This window comes from Chrysochloris asiatica, unplaced genomic scaffold (assembly GCF_000296735.1).
Source record: "Chrysochloris asiatica unplaced genomic scaffold, ChrAsi1.0 scaffold00054, whole genome shotgun sequence".
In the NCBI taxonomy this organism is placed as follows: domain Eukaryota; kingdom Metazoa; phylum Chordata; class Mammalia; order Afrosoricida; family Chrysochloridae; genus Chrysochloris; species Chrysochloris asiatica.
The window spans coordinates 15,939,403-15,956,037 of NW_006408572.1; the positions used below are offsets into that span (position 1 = coordinate 15,939,403).

General features: G+C 48.7%; 1 protein-coding gene across 1 annotated transcript in view; it reads left to right on the forward strand.

Moving 5' to 3' along the window:
• Positions 1 to 16,635, forward strand: part of ARHGAP44 (Rho GTPase activating protein 44) — a 226,997-nt gene that overhangs the window by 209,577 nt on the left and 785 nt on the right. The window contains exons 19-22 of the mRNA XM_006863511.1: positions 5,272 to 5,289; positions 6,047 to 6,268; positions 9,155 to 9,300; positions 12,933 to 13,316. Of these exons, the coding sequence (XP_006863573.1) occupies positions 5,272 to 5,289; positions 6,047 to 6,268; positions 9,155 to 9,300; positions 12,933 to 13,316 (770 nt within the window). The remainder of the gene's footprint in view (positions 1 to 5,271; positions 5,290 to 6,046; positions 6,269 to 9,154; positions 9,301 to 12,932; positions 13,317 to 16,635) is intronic.

Sequence of the window (16,635 nt, forward strand, 5' to 3'; positions counted from 1 at the left end):
GCCATGGGCTGCCAAAAGAACCAATAGATCCGTTTTGGAAGAAGTGCAGCCAGAGTGCTCCGTGGACTGTGTGACTCATTCTCTGTCTGGCCTGAAAGCTTTGCATCACGTCTTGTTCCACCATTTGGACCTTAATCCGTGGTGATGGTGGTGAGCTGTGGAGGTGCTTCCTTCTAATAGTGACCCTGGATAGGGTTTCTGAGGCTGTAAATCTTTATGGGAGCAGAAAGCCTTGTCTTTTCTCTTGGAGTGTCTGGTAGATTCGAACTGCTGGCCTTACAGTTTGCAGCCCAACTCATCATACACTAAGCTACCAGGGCTCCTTGGATCTTAATCTAGATGGACCCACATTTGGAATTGTTGTTAAGTGTCATCAAGTCAGTTCTGACCCATAGTGACCCTGTATAGGGTTTCTGAGGAGCAGCTATTGAGCTTGAACCGCCAACCTTGAGGATCAAACTGACCTCACAGTCCAGAGCATTAACCCACAGCGCCACACTGGGACTTCCAAAATTTGGAACAGGCACACTTGGTTGAGAGGGCTCTCAAGACATCTGAACTGTGCTCTATGGAACACTAATTACACAGGTTCATTGTATTATGGCTGGGAGTGGTAGCAGGTGACAGGAATCCGGGATCTAATGAGGTCAAGAAACGAGTCATTACATTTAGTTTCTTTAATGTAGAGTTTTTCAGTCTTTAGCGCATTGTTCTATGCCAAGAATCTTCACAAGGGTAGTTGTAGAATACATCATTTCTCAAATTCTTTGTTGTTGTTGTTATTATGTGCTGTGAAGTCGGTTCCAACTCATAGAGACCCTGTACAGGGTTTCCAAGGCTATAAATCTTTATGGGAGCAGAAAGCCTCATCTTTCTCCCGCGGAACAGCTGGTAGTCTTGAACTGCTGACCTTACGATTTGCAGCCTGATTCATAACCACTACGCTACCAGAGTAGACCGTAAAACCTACCTTGGTGAGACAGTCAGACCTAGTGTCCTAAGGAACTATTGAGAGAGGTCCTTTGTAGGCCCTACAAAAGAGGGAGTGGGCAGCACACATAGAAAAGTAACCGTATAAGGGAATATGTTGTGGGTTGATGGTGCAATAATTTTATTCCAGAGCCCAATCTATGATAAGCTTGGAAAGTCATCCTGGATACCAGTGAGAATTTTAACTTATATTTGGGTTCAGATTGACCAGATGGAGCCTGAAGAAGTATATCACCGTGGTTTCCTTTCCAAGGCTCACATAGTCATGTCTGCTGGGAGCAAGCCTGTGAAATAGCTCGAGGACTTTAGCCTTTATTTGTACTGGGGGCGTTAAGTACTTGCTGCTACTTTTTTCAGAATGCATTTATCTCCAGGAAAGCTGGAAATCTTGGTTCTGTCCTCACTGGCTAAGTGTAGGCAAAGTGTGTCTCTGTGTAACTAGCTGAATTGATAAGTTCCCTACTTATTGACCTTGGCTCGTCTGGTGACCCTGGAGTGTGCCTGCCATTGCTGCAGAGACTTCCAAGTTCATCTTAAACAGTCCCCAGACTTCCATGTTGTTAATGAAGATTTGGGAAGTTGTTGGGCTTTCTTGTCACCTCATTGTTGCCTGGCCTCTGCCACATTTACCTGATTTCTGGAATAAAAATTGAAAAACTAACAAGCCAATCCATGTATTTGTTGATCCCTCCTCTGAGTAGGATTTTTCTTGACCAGCATTTAAAAACGACAAGGTGGGTGTTTAACCTTTAAAGGGGAGAAAATCAAGCAAAACTAGAAGAAACTTGCTAATCTTGACATAGCAAACTTTTGGTCAGTGGTAAGTCTAATTTTGCCTGTTGATGCCTATTCTTCTGGAAGCTGAGAATCTTGTTTCAGATCTCTCCACCTGTGCTCTCACTGGGACAGTGCTCCATCCAGGACAGGATGTCCCAGTGGTAGGGTATTTGCTGGGGTCAGAATTGGGGGTATGGATTGAAAGATCCTAACCCCTGACTTTTGGTGGGGACAGGCATTGTGTTTTTCTATGCCTCTAACTGACGTTGTTGGCTCCGTCTTACTCACTCCCCTCAGCAGAGAGACGCTTAGTCCAGACCCTGCCATTTTTGAGTGGTTGGACAAGAAAACCATACATCATTTTCTTGCTTGCCCCATCACATTATGAGTTGCCTCTTTCCTTGGAAACTAGACCAAGGGACGGTTCCTGAGTGATGCAGACAACTAATGTGTTTGGCTGTTAACCAAAAGGTTAGAATTTAAAGTCCACCTAGATATGCCTTGGGAGAAGTCTGCTTCCAAAAAAAAATTAGTCATTGAAAACCCTATGGATCAGAGACATGGTGTAACCAGGAATCAGAATCGATTTGATATCAGCTGATTTTGTTTTTTTCCTTTTAGATTTGGGATTTATTTAAGGAATTGGGCTGGTCAGTGAATGGAGGCTAGCAAGCTTCAGATCTGTCAGGCAGGCAGGCTGGAAACTCGAGCAAGAATCGATGTTGCATTCGTGGGTGTTATATGCATTTGGCAGGCTGGAAACTCAGGCAGGATTTCTGTGCGACAGTTTTGAAGAATTCCTTCTTTTCAGAAAACCTTCATTTTGCTCTCAAGGTTTTTCAGCTGATTAGATGAGCCCACCCCCGTTCTCTAGGATAATATCCTTTACTTAAAGTCCATTGATTATAAATGGTAATCACCTCAACAAAATTCCTCAACAGCAACAGCTAGACTAGTATTTGACAAAACAACAGGACACCATAGCCTAGCCAAATCGACACACAAAATAAACCCCAACCATCATAGGCTCATGGGCCCATGTAACTCACTAGATAGAGTCTGAGGAGATTAAGGAATCCAGGAAGCAGGAACTCTTAATTATTTCTGTTCCTGTCTTTCCTACCAAGGAGCCCTGTTAGAGTAGTGGATTACAAGCTGGACTGCTAACCACCAGGTTAACAGACTGAATCTACCAGTCACTCCGAGGAAGAAAGCTGAGGCTGCCTGCTCCCATAAAGACTTACAGCCTCGACATCCCTCGACAGGGCTGCTATGAGTTATAACCGACTTGGTGTCACACAACAACCACCACCATCTACGTCTACCAGCAGACCCAAACCACTCCCAGCCAGTCAGTTCCAACTCACAGCGACCCTGGGTAGCGTTTCCAAGACTGTGAATCTCTCATCTCTCCCCTAGTGGGATTGAACCACCGTCCTTATGGTAAAGGAAGAAATCACCCAGATCACATGACCACATGGGTCTTTCTAATATTTCCTTCTCTTGTTCTGGTGCCGAGTTACAGATGTGCAATGTGTCCTCCCCACCGTGACCAGACTTTTCTAGGCTGGGGTTCGCTCGCAGTTCCTGCTCCGTTGTGTTTTTTGTTGTTGTCGTTTCCACCGTGTATACCTGACTGGCATATCAAACACCAGCACCACCATCTTCATCATCATCATCCACACACTCACTTATTGATGTCTCAAAGAGTGTTAGGTAGTTTATGCATGTTCTGCCGCCGTCCATTTCTTGTATCAGTATTCTCATATTCTTATATAGAGGATGCTCACAGGACACTAAGTGTTAGGTAGCTCATACAGACCCCACAGTTTGTTCTTGTCATTAGTGCTCATCAGCTCCTGACTCATAGTGATCCCACGTTTAGCAGAACGAGACATTACCCAGTCCTGTTTCATCTTCATTCCTTTGGCATGTTTCAGCCCATTGTTACAGCCGGTGTGTATTCTGAGTGGCTTTCGACCTAGAGACCTTCATCTTTCACCACTATATGGGAAACACCCTATTCTGTTGTGATCCAAAATATTTTCATTGGCTGGTTTATAACGAGTGAGATTGCCAGACCTTTCTTCCTCATCTGTTCAGTGTCACAGCAGCATGCAAACCTTCACTGACAGCCTTGTGGTGACTTTGTATGAAGTGCATTGGAGGAGAACCAAACCCAGGTCTTCCACGTGGAAGGCGAGAATTCTACCACAGAGCCATCACTTTGTTGCTGTTGTTTCAAGTGCTGTTGAGTTGGTTTCGACTCATAGCGATCTGGATAGGGTTTCCAAGGAGCGACTGGTGGGTCTGAACCACCGACCTTGTGGTTTGCAGTCCAGTGCTGATCCTACAGTGCTACACCAGGACTCCCATGATAACTGTTGTTTTTAAGTACCGTCGAGTCAGTTCCAAGACATAGTGACCCTTTATCGGCTTTCTGAGGCTTGTAAATGTTTACATGAACAGAAAGCCTCATCTTTCTCCTGTGGAGCACCTGGTGGGCTCAAACCACTGACCTTATGGTTCACAGCTCAGTGCTTAGCTTACAGAGCCACTACACTTCTGTTATATTATGTTGTGCTTAGCTACTGGAAAGTGTTCTCAGGCCCAGGATGACTTTAAACAAATCTAGTGGGCCCTGAAAAGAGAGAAAGTGTATCCTCAGAGCCATCTAGAGGAGACAAAAACTATTAGTGGTAGTACCGGGTGTGAGGGGCCTCTGATAGTCCTGGGGAGGAAGAAGTGTCAGAAATTGCCTCCATCACTGGGCTCTCAGCCCTATGCCTCCCTCCTCTGTGGCCCTCACTGCAGAGCCCATCCCAAAGCCAGGTTCCTTAAAACACCTGTTAAAACCAGTCTCCAAAGTGGAACAATTTTTTGTACCTTGCTGCACTTATAGAGATCAATGACTCCTTTTAGGTGGACCAGATTTCATGATGTTACAGTTTTGTGCCTCCAGCCAACGTGGGTGACCATTTGACTAACATAAACACATTCTGGCGCCTGCTGGCTGGGCTGGGCGTGTCTTTGTTCTCCCTGCTTGGGTCTCACTCAGTGCTCGAAATGTTACCTCCTGCCTTAGTCACCAAAGGGTTTGGCCTATCACACCAGTGGCCTCCTTAATTTGTAAGCTAGACCAGAGGAGACAGGATTAACCTAGCCACCTTCTAAGTTCAGATAACCTAGAAGTTAACAGAGGACCACTTCTATTGGCATGTTTCTCCCTTAGGATACTTGCACGCGCACACACATATAAATATCAAGTCTTCACCCACTCCCTTTACTCTTCGCTTGGTTAGGGTGTGGTTGGCTCCCTTGCAAATAGAAAATCCACTTTTTGATGGAGAGACCACCTAAATGGAAATGGTTTCATGGCATTGTAAATACCCCACCCCAAGACCCTGCCCTTAAAAAGAGAGCCTGTGCAGAAAGACAACCTTGATGTCCAAAGGAAGATATGGTTGTTCTGACACTAATGTCTGTATGTTTCTGTCCCTGCAGCCTTAGGAAAATCCAAAGGTACAGTATCCTCTGGTAGCTACAAGGCCATGTTCAACCTCTTATAAGCAAGTGAGCTGTGTCTTAGTGAACTCAGCCAGAGGGGGAATGTGCCGTGTTTGGTTGCTTGGCAGACTGTCCCCATCATTAAAATAGAGTGGCCTTTGGAGGTTGTGATGTGGCTACATTTCAGGTCGTTGCTAGTGGTGGAGTTGGGGCAAGCAGGAATCCTGATCCAATCCCACGCTCTGAACCCCAGGCTGAAAACTAAAAAGTCTGTTTAGATGTCTCCTCTTAGACATCCCAGCCTGAAGTGGCTGTGAGTCCGTTAGGTGTTTTAGTGTGATGCTACCCCTGTCTTTGTCCCACCCACTTCAGCCCCCACTTCTCCAAGGCAAGCGTGGAGTCCACACCCAGGGAGCTTGGCGGGTTATCATCCTAAGGCCTGCTGGCTTTTTGGAGGGTTGAATGAAGCCCAGCCTGCCCACCTTGAGCTGCGAGTTTCGTCCTCCTCTCCAAGCCATGAGAGGCCCTTTCTGCTGCTACCTCTGCTGCCCGCCTGCCGGCCCCTGAGCTAGCCCAGATGCTTGGGCAGGCGCTCCTGGGGTCCCACAGCAAAGTGCAGCCCTGAATGCCTCGCTTCCCTGGGCTCAAGAGGGTGCTAAGGCTGTGCTGCTGTGCCCCCCACACCAAGTGCTTCAGTGTTTCTGCTTCATGGGGGGAGGGAGTCAGTCCCCTGTGCGTGTGGGTAAGCATGTGTCTTTGTGTCCCTCACCAGCATGGGCGTGAGGGTCATGGACACATCCTGGGTGGCCCGAAGAGGCTCCTCAGTCGGCAGGAAAGCATCGTGCGCCCCACCCTCCATGCAGCCCCCCGCTCCACCTGCTGAGCTAGCTCCACCGCCTCCATCGCCCCTTTCTGAGCAGCCTCCAGACAGCCCGGCCGCTCCTTCGCTTTCTCCATCTAGCATGGGCCTCCAGCCCTGCGCAGAGCGCGTCAGGTAAGCAAGACCAGCATCGAAGGTGGGTGGGGGGTGGGGGTGGGGGTAGGGGTGTGCTTCACCTGCTCATGGCTTCTTGGACCTGATCATTCTTCTCAATCTTAAACATTCATGTGTCTGGCTTTCTGCATCAAGACATTCCCAGCTCTCAAGCTTCTATCACAGAGAGTCCAGGCTTTCTAAGAATAACATTCCCAAGCAAAAGTAATAATAATAAAATAGATAAGGTGGCAGCTTGCAACAGCAAACAGTGTAGGCAGGCAGTCAGCGTTTTCCCATATGTTCACAATCTCCCTGTTCTCAAATGTACAAGTTCAGTATTTCTCTTTTCTGCTCTTTAGCTGTCAGATTTATACCAGCCATTTTTGCTTCTAAAATGAGCTTGAGTCAGGAGTGGAGGTGACCTTGTTGTGTCTGGTGATCTTTGCAGCATGCTTGGTGGTATTTCCAATGTCGTAGGAGAAGAAAAGCAAAGAAAGAAATCCATTCTACCACTAGTTCAGCAAACAGAGACCAAGGATTTCCCATCCAAAGATGAAGAGAGAGATCTTTGTTCTTAAGCTTCAGTTATCCTAAAACATGTTCTCCCGAGATCTAGGGGAAGGGTGCCCTGCCTAACAGGAGGCCTGGGCAAAGGAAGACTTTCGAAGTGGGAATTGCACAATGAAATATCTTTTTTGTTTCTGTCCTCAAACAATAGTTCAGAGAGTTAGGAAAACTGCTTCTCATCAGACACAGGAGTGCATCTGTTAAGGGACGTGGCCTTCCTCCATGGCCACTGCTGGGGACTGACTGTCAGAAATTTTGCAAAGTTGAACTTTTGAAACCAGTCTTTGCCCAAGCACGCGCACGCACACGCACACACCCGCCCCCCTTCTCATACGCCAGTACCCCACACAAATACAAAAGCTTAAATGAACAGGTTGCAGACTTGTTCTAGCGAGTAGAAGAGATTTTCTCTGTGAACTGAGGAAATGACAGACAGAGAAGACAACAACAGTCAGTTGTGGATGAAGGTTGGCACTCGGTATGCTTGGTGTGTAGCTGCTGGTTCTAACTCAGAATGAGAGGTCCCTGGTCCTGGTGGTGCAGGTCCATGAGGGAGATGCTAAAGGGTCCACCAGTGGAGTCACTAGGAAGGTGTGTGTGTGTGGTGGGATGAAGTATGGACCACACTGCTGGACACTGTCAGAAGGAGGGACACCAAAATGATCCTGAGCCTCACTGCTGTGGGGGTGTTGGGCAGTCCTACACTGCATGGGGAGGGGATGCCAAGGTGGTGTCTTCACTAGGATTGTTGTCATCTGTCACTTACTGCGTCGTCCTCCGCTCTCCCCATCACTGGCCACTGAGGGCATGGGCACCACTGGTGGTCTCCACCACTGGACGGAAGATTGGTTGGCCCACGCGCTGGCTGGCCATGCCCTCAGGGGCATGGCTCCATGAGTAGCTACTCTGGGTGACACCAGCCATAATAATGCCACTGGGGCAAAAAGAATGAAGGGTTGTCCAGAGAGGTGGACAAGGAGAAAATGCACACATCGGAAGGAGACTACTGGAACTGGTCTTTCGTAGCACTCTTACTGACTTCCTCCTGATTTCCCATTTTATTCATGAAACCGTGTCATGTCATATTTGGCACCCTCTAAAAGTGGCCCTTTGAAGATGATTCTCCCCAAGCTCTGAAGGGAGGCCAGAAAGACTGCGGCCTTCCCAAGCCCCTCGAGAAGGCTCCACCACTCGCTGGCTCAGTGAGCTCCCCCTCCTGCGCCTCCTGGGGTCATTGGTTCCCAAGCTTTTCTTTGGGTGTTAGCGCTGTTATTTGCCCTATTGGCTGTTCCTCGTCCCACTTGCGTGCTTCCCAGTACAAACGGGTGTTCTATTGGTTTTTGTTGTTGTTTTTTCTCTGTTTCTGGTCATTCGCAGCCCAGTTGCCTGCTTCCTGTTAAGGGCTCCTCCTCCACTGAGAATGGCAGGCCCTCCCCACCCTAGACTCTACCTTCAGCTCCTTTCCCTTCAGGCCCTGGGCTCTCAGCAGCCAGACTGCCTCCTCGTCCTGCTCAACAACTTGACATGAACTCTCACCCTGAACTCCACTCTCTACCCCCTTGCACCCAGCTCATTGACAAAGAGTTATGAGTCCTTAACTAACCTGTACTCAACTGTACCCTAACTGTGCCTGGTCCATCTAGCACTCCAAATAAAGCACCTTACAGCCACCTCTCCTCATTGGCTCAGCTGCACCTGTGCAGGAGAGAGAGGAACAAGGCTAACTAGATAAATACGTTTCTGGGCTGGGGCAAGTGAACCTTATTAGGAAGGGATGAGTGAGGAGGCACTTGGGTTCCTAGCATCCTTGGATGGATGTCGTGTATTCTCAATAAAACAAGAGAAGTATATTAACCCACAAGAAATCATTTTTTCCTCTCCTTTCTTTTTGAGCTTGTTTGGTTGACTTTCCTGTTTTTAATGGTGGCTGACATGGATGGAAGGGTAGGTAGATATTTAGCATGGATGCCGGGGTACCTCGCTGCCTTGTGTCTGAGAGAGAATAAAAGAAAAGTCTTACCGGACCTGAGTGAGACCTGAGGTTTGGTTTCTGTGTATGTCCTCTTTAAAGGAATGGAGACAGGAATTGTTACTCTCTTGGCCTCTCTGGACGAAATTGTATTTTTTTATTTTTGTTTTTGGAGAATTACTCTGGTATAGTGTAAAACTCATTCTTTGAGATAAAGAAGTTACTAATATCTCAAATCTGAGCTTCCCTTATTTCCCCCGAGTTGGGAATAGCAAATTGCACTTGTATATCAATCTGTGTAGGCAAACGAGGTGCTGATGTTGACTAAGTTTAGGGGTCTTCTTTTGTTCTGTGTGTTTGTGTTTCAGCACTTCTAAAAGCAAAGAACTTTCTCCAGGGTCTGGGCAGAAAGGAAGTCCAGGCTCTAGTCAGGGGCCACCCTGTGCAGGGACGCAACCGGGGACCAGCTCCAGCCAGCCAGCTGCAGACCAGAGTCCTCACACCCTCCGAAAAGGTACGTTGCCTCTGCTTTTCTCAGTAGTGTACTCATATCCCTCAGTTAGCAAAACATTATAGGCCCCTTCCTGTTGTTGTTAAATACTGTCGAGTTGCGTCAGTTCTGACTCATAGCCACCCTATGGCAAGGACCGGACGGTGAGTTTGAACTGTCAACCTTGCGATTCAGACGATCTTGTGGCCCAGTGTATACCCTACAGTGCCATGCCAGGACTCTGTCCTCTAGGGCCACAATCCACTTGATGACAGTGGGTTGGTGTAGCACAATTAGTTTTTATGTTTAGCTGCTAACCTGAAAGTTGATGGTTCCAGCCCACCCAGTAGCACCACAGAAGAAAGACTTGGCAATCTGGTTATGTAACAATAAGAGTCAAGAAAGCCCAATGCAGTGGTTCTACTCCAGGGGCCGCCGTGAGCCAGAATCAACTCAACGGCAGCAGCTGTTAGAAACTGTAAGGTTTTTGGAAAATGTCCTGGGCTGGCATTCCAGCTCTGGGAAGTTAATCCACTCCAAGGAGAATGATTTCTCCAGTATTCCTCAGTTTACTCATTTGGAGAGCAGGCTCTTTATGTGCGTATATAGGACACTGCCAAGACTTCATTGCAAAAGTCATTGTGCAGAGTGGCACAGCTTGTGTTTTCCGTAGACGTAGGCCAAGGCTTCCTCCAAGATCGTTTAGAAAGCTGCATGAGGTCCGTCCGTCTCCTGGGGCCTTGCTTGTGGAAGGTGTGCAGTGGTCAAGAGGATTTGTTTCTACATGAGTCCTGACCTGGGATATAGCTGGTTTGGAAGGCCTGAAATAGAACTGCTACCCCGACCCATGAACCACTCAGGGTAGGCTTGGGCCTGCAGAACCCACAGTAAAAGCCCAGCCATTCTTGATGAAGTACTCCCTAAGGCTAAGCTCTGCGCCCCGCGACGGGCACCAGCTGGGGGCCTAGCCAAACCGTTCAGATTAGTTTTCACCTCATGCATGTCTTTGCCCAGGCTTTCACATGTGAAATATGTGGTTGTTGTTGGTGGGGATGTGCCGTGGAGTCGGTTCCAACTCCCAGTGACCCTGTATAGGGTTTCCGAGACTGTAAATCTCTATGAGAGCAGAAAGCCTCTTCTTTCTCCTACACACCAACTGGTAGATTCACACTGCTGACCTTACATCACCTGACATGCAGCCCACTGCGCTGTCAATGCTCCTGACTGGTTAATCGGTTCTAAATTGAGGCCTTTGAGACTGCTGGAGGACTTTGGTTCCAGCATTTGTTGAATTGTGCTGTGTTCACCTTTTCCACACGTAGGCTTCATGACAGATACCTCTTGAGCCTTCTATTTTCAGGCTCCAGTAGTAATCCCGTTCCCCTAGTCTGTGGTGACTCAGCCCTTTGGTTTTTATAGCTCCCCGTCATTCCTGTGTTGTCATTGTTGGCGGGCATTGCTCAGATCCCCACCCATGGCGACCTCATGTAGAACGAGATGGAACCATTGTGATCCAGAGCACTTTCATTGACTGACTTTTGGAAGTAGATTATCAGGCCTTTCTTCCTATTCCCTCTGAGTCTGGAAGCTCCACTGAAACCTGGCATCACAGCCATGTGCAAGTCCCCCCTAACAAGCAGGTGGTGGCCGCACTAATAAAGAGCATAGACCAGGCATCAAATCCAGGTCCCTCCATGTCAGTTGTTGTTAAGTGCTTTCAAGTCAGTTCTGACTCATAGCGACCCCGTATAGGCTTTCCAAGGAAAGGCTGGTGGGTTTGAACTGCTGACCTTGGAGTTAGCAGTCGAGTACCACTCCTACAGCGCCACCAAGGACTCCTTCCTACTTGCATGGGGAAGCAAGAATTCTACCGCTGAGCTATATCAGTACCCCCTTCATTCCTTATATTTTCTACAGATGCTTTCTGCGCCCTTACTCAGTGCTGAAGAACCCTGGTGGCACAGTAGGTTAGGCCTCAAGGTCAGCAGTTCAAAGCCACCAGCCACTCCAAGGGAGAGAGATGAAGCTATTTGCTCTTGTAAAGATTCAGTCTCGGAAACCCTGAGGTGCATTTATATTCTGTTCTTTTGAGTCATTGAGTCAGAATTGACTCAGTGACAATGGCTTTGGCTTGCTGGGCATAGAGGGGGTAGCCCTATGAGACAGGAAGACACGCTCTTGAACCCCCTCATCAGTCCAGTGCCATGTTCCTGCCCAGTCTGCGTCCTAAGGCCACTGCCAGGCTCACCAACTTGACAGAACTTATAACAACTTTTGCTATTGAGTCAGCTTTGAGTCCTGGCGCCCCGTCTGTGTCAAGAGTAGAACTATGTTCCATACACTGATTTTCACAGCTGCCTTTTTATTTTTAAATGGATTATCAGACTTTTCTTCCAAGGAGGCTCTGGGTGGAGACGAACCCTCAACATCACATTTTTGGTTAGCAGTCGAGCACGTTGACCATTTGTATCAGGGAAGAACTTCAGGTGCCTTTTATACCTAACGTCATTTTAATTAGTACAGTGCTTGGGGGGCAATTCTTCTTCCCATTGTGTAGAAGAGTAAGTTTCCCATTGTGTAGAAGAGGTTTAAGTAAGTTTCCCAGCGCATGCTGCAGATAGGAATCTGAAACCCAGTACTGGACCTTTTCTTATTCACACTGCAGACTGAGGGAGCCAGAGTTGGAGGCTGGAGTGGGGAGAGTCCTGATGCCTCCCTGAGAACTTAAAAGACAGTTTCTTTTAGAAGCAGAGCTCCCCACAGCTATGAGCAGCCCTTTCAAAGAGGTTGCAGCAATAAGGTGCTTGAAAACTGTAGTAGGTCTGTATATGCTTACAGCCAGAGGCTGCAGTTCTGTAGTGAAACAGAAAAGGAGACCTGTGAGGCAGGAAGGCTGCGGAAGGAAAGGTAAAGCAGTGGGGGACACGGTCTCTGCAAATTCCTCCCTCAGTGCTTAAGGCAGGGAGATGGTCTGATGGGACCTTGCCGTCTAGCGCCACCATCTGGCAGATCCTGGTAAAAACTGGCTAAAGAGAGGGTTGTGGAGAGCAGTTGCAGGTGACTTCATGCTCTTTGACAAAGCAACCTTTTCTATAAGCATCCAGGGAAGAGAAGTGAGTTGGGCGGAAGTGTTTGCAGGTGCACCATAAAGGAATGTTTCCTACCCTGAAGACCTTCCCTGGACAGGACTCCATGGTTGCTTTGAACCCTTTTCCTCCTCAGCCATACCCAGCATGACTGAGTCTCTCTTCTCAGGGTACAGCTGTGAAGTCTTGTACCACTTCGAGGTGACAGATGTCATTGGGGTATTAGCCTGCTGCCTGTGGAGGGGCATTGGCTCTCCAGCATGACTGCGTGTGTGTGCACGTATGTGTGTGTGTGAACAGATCATGGCAAGAATCCAGGGAAGGGCACCCGACATTCATTAACAGATGGAAAGACATGAAAACTTGCAGCTCTAGGTCGATTTTTGTCTTTAACCACCATGTTCCTTTATTGCATAATGCAGGGTAGAGTTTACCTTCTCTCAGTGTGACAAGAGATGGAGGTAGTGAAACAGCGACAGGTCACCTTAAGGGTGTGCTAACAAGACACACGGCATGGACGTCATTTAACAACCTGTTTTTCTTTTGTTGTGTCATGTTTTTCTCTTTCAGTTTCAAAGAAGTTGGCACCCATTCCGCCCAAGGTTCCCTTTGGCCAGTCGGGGGCTATGACTGAGCAGCCCGCCACCGGCCAGCCGTCCCCAGTCAGCCTGTCTCCCACCCCTCCGAGCACCCCATCGCCCTACGGACTGAATTACCCTCAAGGGTACTCCTTGGCCTTAGGCCAGCTCTCACCAGCTGCTGCGGCTGTTCCTCTGTCCTCTCCTTCTGTCTTTACAAGCACTTTAACCAAATCGAGGCCCACCCCTAAGCCCCGACAGAGACCCACCCTGCCACCTCCTCAGCCTCCCACGATAAACCTCTCGACCTCTAGTCCTCAGTCTGCGGAACACCCTATGCTAGATGGCATGTCCCCTGGGGAGAGCATGTCCACAGGTAACCAAGCCGCTGGCTCCCTTGCATTTTACTATGAACCTTAGCAGAAATGTGCTGTGTGTGGAGCGGGCTTGCTGGCTTCACTGGGCTCAGACACAAGTGTTTGAATGAGGTGGTTGTGGGGGTAGCTTATGGGATGAGCTCCTTAGCAGCCTGCCAGTAAAGCCAATGGAAAGGAGCCCTCCTGAACCAACTCCTATGAGGGGCTCCTTAGGAGACTTTTCCCCATCTAATGCCCATTAGCCTGAATTCTATGTTTGATCTTAAGCACAGTTAGCAGAAGTTGTGCATTGGTTTGACGTGACACCTCAGCGATCACAAAATAGCTGGTGTCAGAATACAGCGGAAGGAATATATTTGAGGCTTTCCTTGCATAGACCCCATACACCTAAATGGGTACAAATCCTTCGCTTGAGAACAGAGGCCAAGCATCAAAGCCATCTCCCCTGTTAGTAAAAAAATAAAGCTTGCTAGAAAGATACAGTTCTAGCAATTTTGTAATTTTACTAGAAAGTGGTCAGTTTCAGAAAAGACAGGCACACTTCCAAGCCCCTGCCCCCATTTCCTTGGGAAACCAACTGGACAAGATGGACAGTTACTAGGTTAAATTGTTGCTCTAAGTTTCAAAACAGAGAAATGAGTAAGATGAAATCCCAAGCACCGAAGCACATTTAGCAGAAGTCGTGCATTGGTTTGAAGAAAAGGGACGAGGTAAGGTGATCAAGTCAGGGTCACGTTTGTGAGGATTGCTGAAGTCGAATAATGCAGCATTTCTCTCTTGTTCAACGTGTTGGGCTTGTACCTGCAGAAATCCGCCCACTAAGCCACCAGTGTCAGAGCGCCTGTGCACATCTGCTTAACGCTGTCCCATCCATGTCGTAGAACGTGACACGGAGTGCATGTAGGCGCACACACACACACTCACTCCAAAGAACTGGAAAATCAGCTCAAGTCTATGCAGCCTAGATCCAAAGTGCACTGGAATCTCTAGTGGGGATTGTCCCCACCCACCACTCCTCCTGTCTCCATCAGCAACAGAATGAGGCTTGTCTTGAAGCACTGAGCCTTCGGGAGATTGGCTAGTAGAATTTACAAGTGTTTGTGCTAGGTCAGGAGTAGATAGTGTGGATAACCCATTTCTTGGTAAACTGGCTGCTTTCGTCTGGGGTGGGATTAGCACTGTGCTCAGCTCCTGCTGTTTATTCGGAGACATTTTTAAGTGAAGGTACAGCCTTCCTTGGAAAATTGCAGTGTTGGTGCTGAATGGTTTCCCAGGAGCTTGAGAGGAGGGGCCCACAGGTTGGTGGTACCCTCTGACATTTGCCACACAGCAGCTGAAGACAGTTGGCTGAGGTTGCTGCTGTCTCTAGCCTCCTCAAGGCAGGGACATGCAGAAGTGTCATTATCAGAAGCAACTGGGTGAGCCGAGACTGGAGAGGACATTACTCATAGGGAGCTCAGAAAGAGGACAGGAGATAGGTGGGGGGCACGTATTTGAGGGCCAGTCAGTCCACCCTCACCCCCCTGCCCCCAGGCTGTCTGAGAATTGTAGCACTCTCTGTTCCGGCATGCAGGCTCAAGACCTGCTGGCCATTCGAGTTAGCGATGCCCCCTCCATGTGCAGTCCGCTTAGTTCTCATGTTATTTTGGGAGCAGGCTGACCTCTCCCATATGTCCAGGTTTCCGAGCCAGGATAACAACCGTCTGGCTTGGTGTGGCCTGCCTGTGACCGTGAGACTTGGCATCATGTTTTGTTGTGTTCTTGTTTCGCCCTGTGTATTCCTTTCTCCCAATCCTATCATTGTGTTCTTGCAGCTGTGTGAAATGAGTGACGCAGTTTTGGATACATGTGAGGGGCTGTTCAGGGTAAGCTGGCCCCGGCCTCGCCTCGCCGCCTCTCTCTCTCTCTCCTCACGCTAGCTCTCAGGCCAGCTCCAGGCTGCCCGCTCCCTGCTCTCTGCATGGGGCTCCCACCAACCCCAGCTGCTCCGCTGTGCCCTCTTTCCTGTCTCCTTCAGCCTCCGCAGGAACCACATGGCCCTCGAGCTGACTTGGCTTTTTTGGAATCACTGGCTTTTTAATTTTGTTGTTTTGCTTTTCATTAGCAGGAGCTGGGGGAGAAAATTAGCAAATGGGTTGAGCTCTTTTCTTCCCTCAACACATTTTCCTTCACCAGAGTCACCAAGTTTCAGCTCCTTGTTCCCTCTCCCTTTGGTTTAGAACCCGGGTGGCTACCAGATTCTGTTCTTCATAGGACCTATCTGATGGGTAACTTTTGACTGCTGACTGAGGGCTTTTGTGCTCCGTGCTCCAGAAGGGTTCACTTTGCATATCTTTGTTCAGGAAGTGTCCCCGTGGGAGGACATGCTGGTGCAGACAGGCACAGGGGGCCTCTGATCCTCATGACGGCAGCTGCCCGAGTGTGCCCTCACAGAGCCCTGCTCTCAGACTTCAAACTTTAACCTCTGCCTTCCTCTGGGCTGAGAGCTGGCAGATCCTGAGGGAGGACCCATGAGACAGTTCTTACCTAAGGCTTACCTGGTGTGTATGGACAGCTAGGCCCTTCCCATCCAACTCCCTCCTAGAGGTTGGGAGCATCTCTGCCGGCATCTGCCTGGTCTCCTCCTCCTAATTGGAGGGATGGCAGGAGGACAGCAGCACTGACAGACACTCTGGAGCCACCCCAAACGGGAAATCACAGCCGCCCTCTTCCCTTGAGCATCAGTGGCACGGTGCATCTCTCCCTAGATCTAAGGAATTGGGCATGCTTTCATCACTTTCTCGGTGTTGTCCTGTTTAACCTCATCTCCTCCCTGATTTATTCCCATTTGACTGCTTAGGACATCGAGGCACAGGGAGGGTGAGAAACTTAGCAAGATCACAGTCCTCATGCAGAGATGGGGTACTGAGGGGGGGGCATGGTGCAGAGAAGGCTCAAAGGCTCAGACATGCTTTCAGGAATCAGAGTTGCCTGCTTGAGGATGGGCAAGTGGCGTTGGCCAAGCCAGCTGCAAATCCACTGAGGCTCTGCTCATCAGCAAAGCTGAGACAGGCTGGAAAGGCAGTTTGAAGACTACTTTTGGGTGGGAAGAAAAGGGAAGGCACCTTTGTCCCAGAGAATACATTTGTATGTCTGTTATAACAGTGTCCAAGTGTGTGTCTGTGCACTCAAGTAGGGTACTTCTCAGACTAAACATTTGTTCTAAAATAAACCCTCCCAAGGTGGGCCCAGAGCTGTTCCCATTCCCATCCTAGGTCTGCTTCCTCTGTCAACCCTGACAGCTGCCCCGACCTAGACTGACCAGCCAGGCTGAGTGAT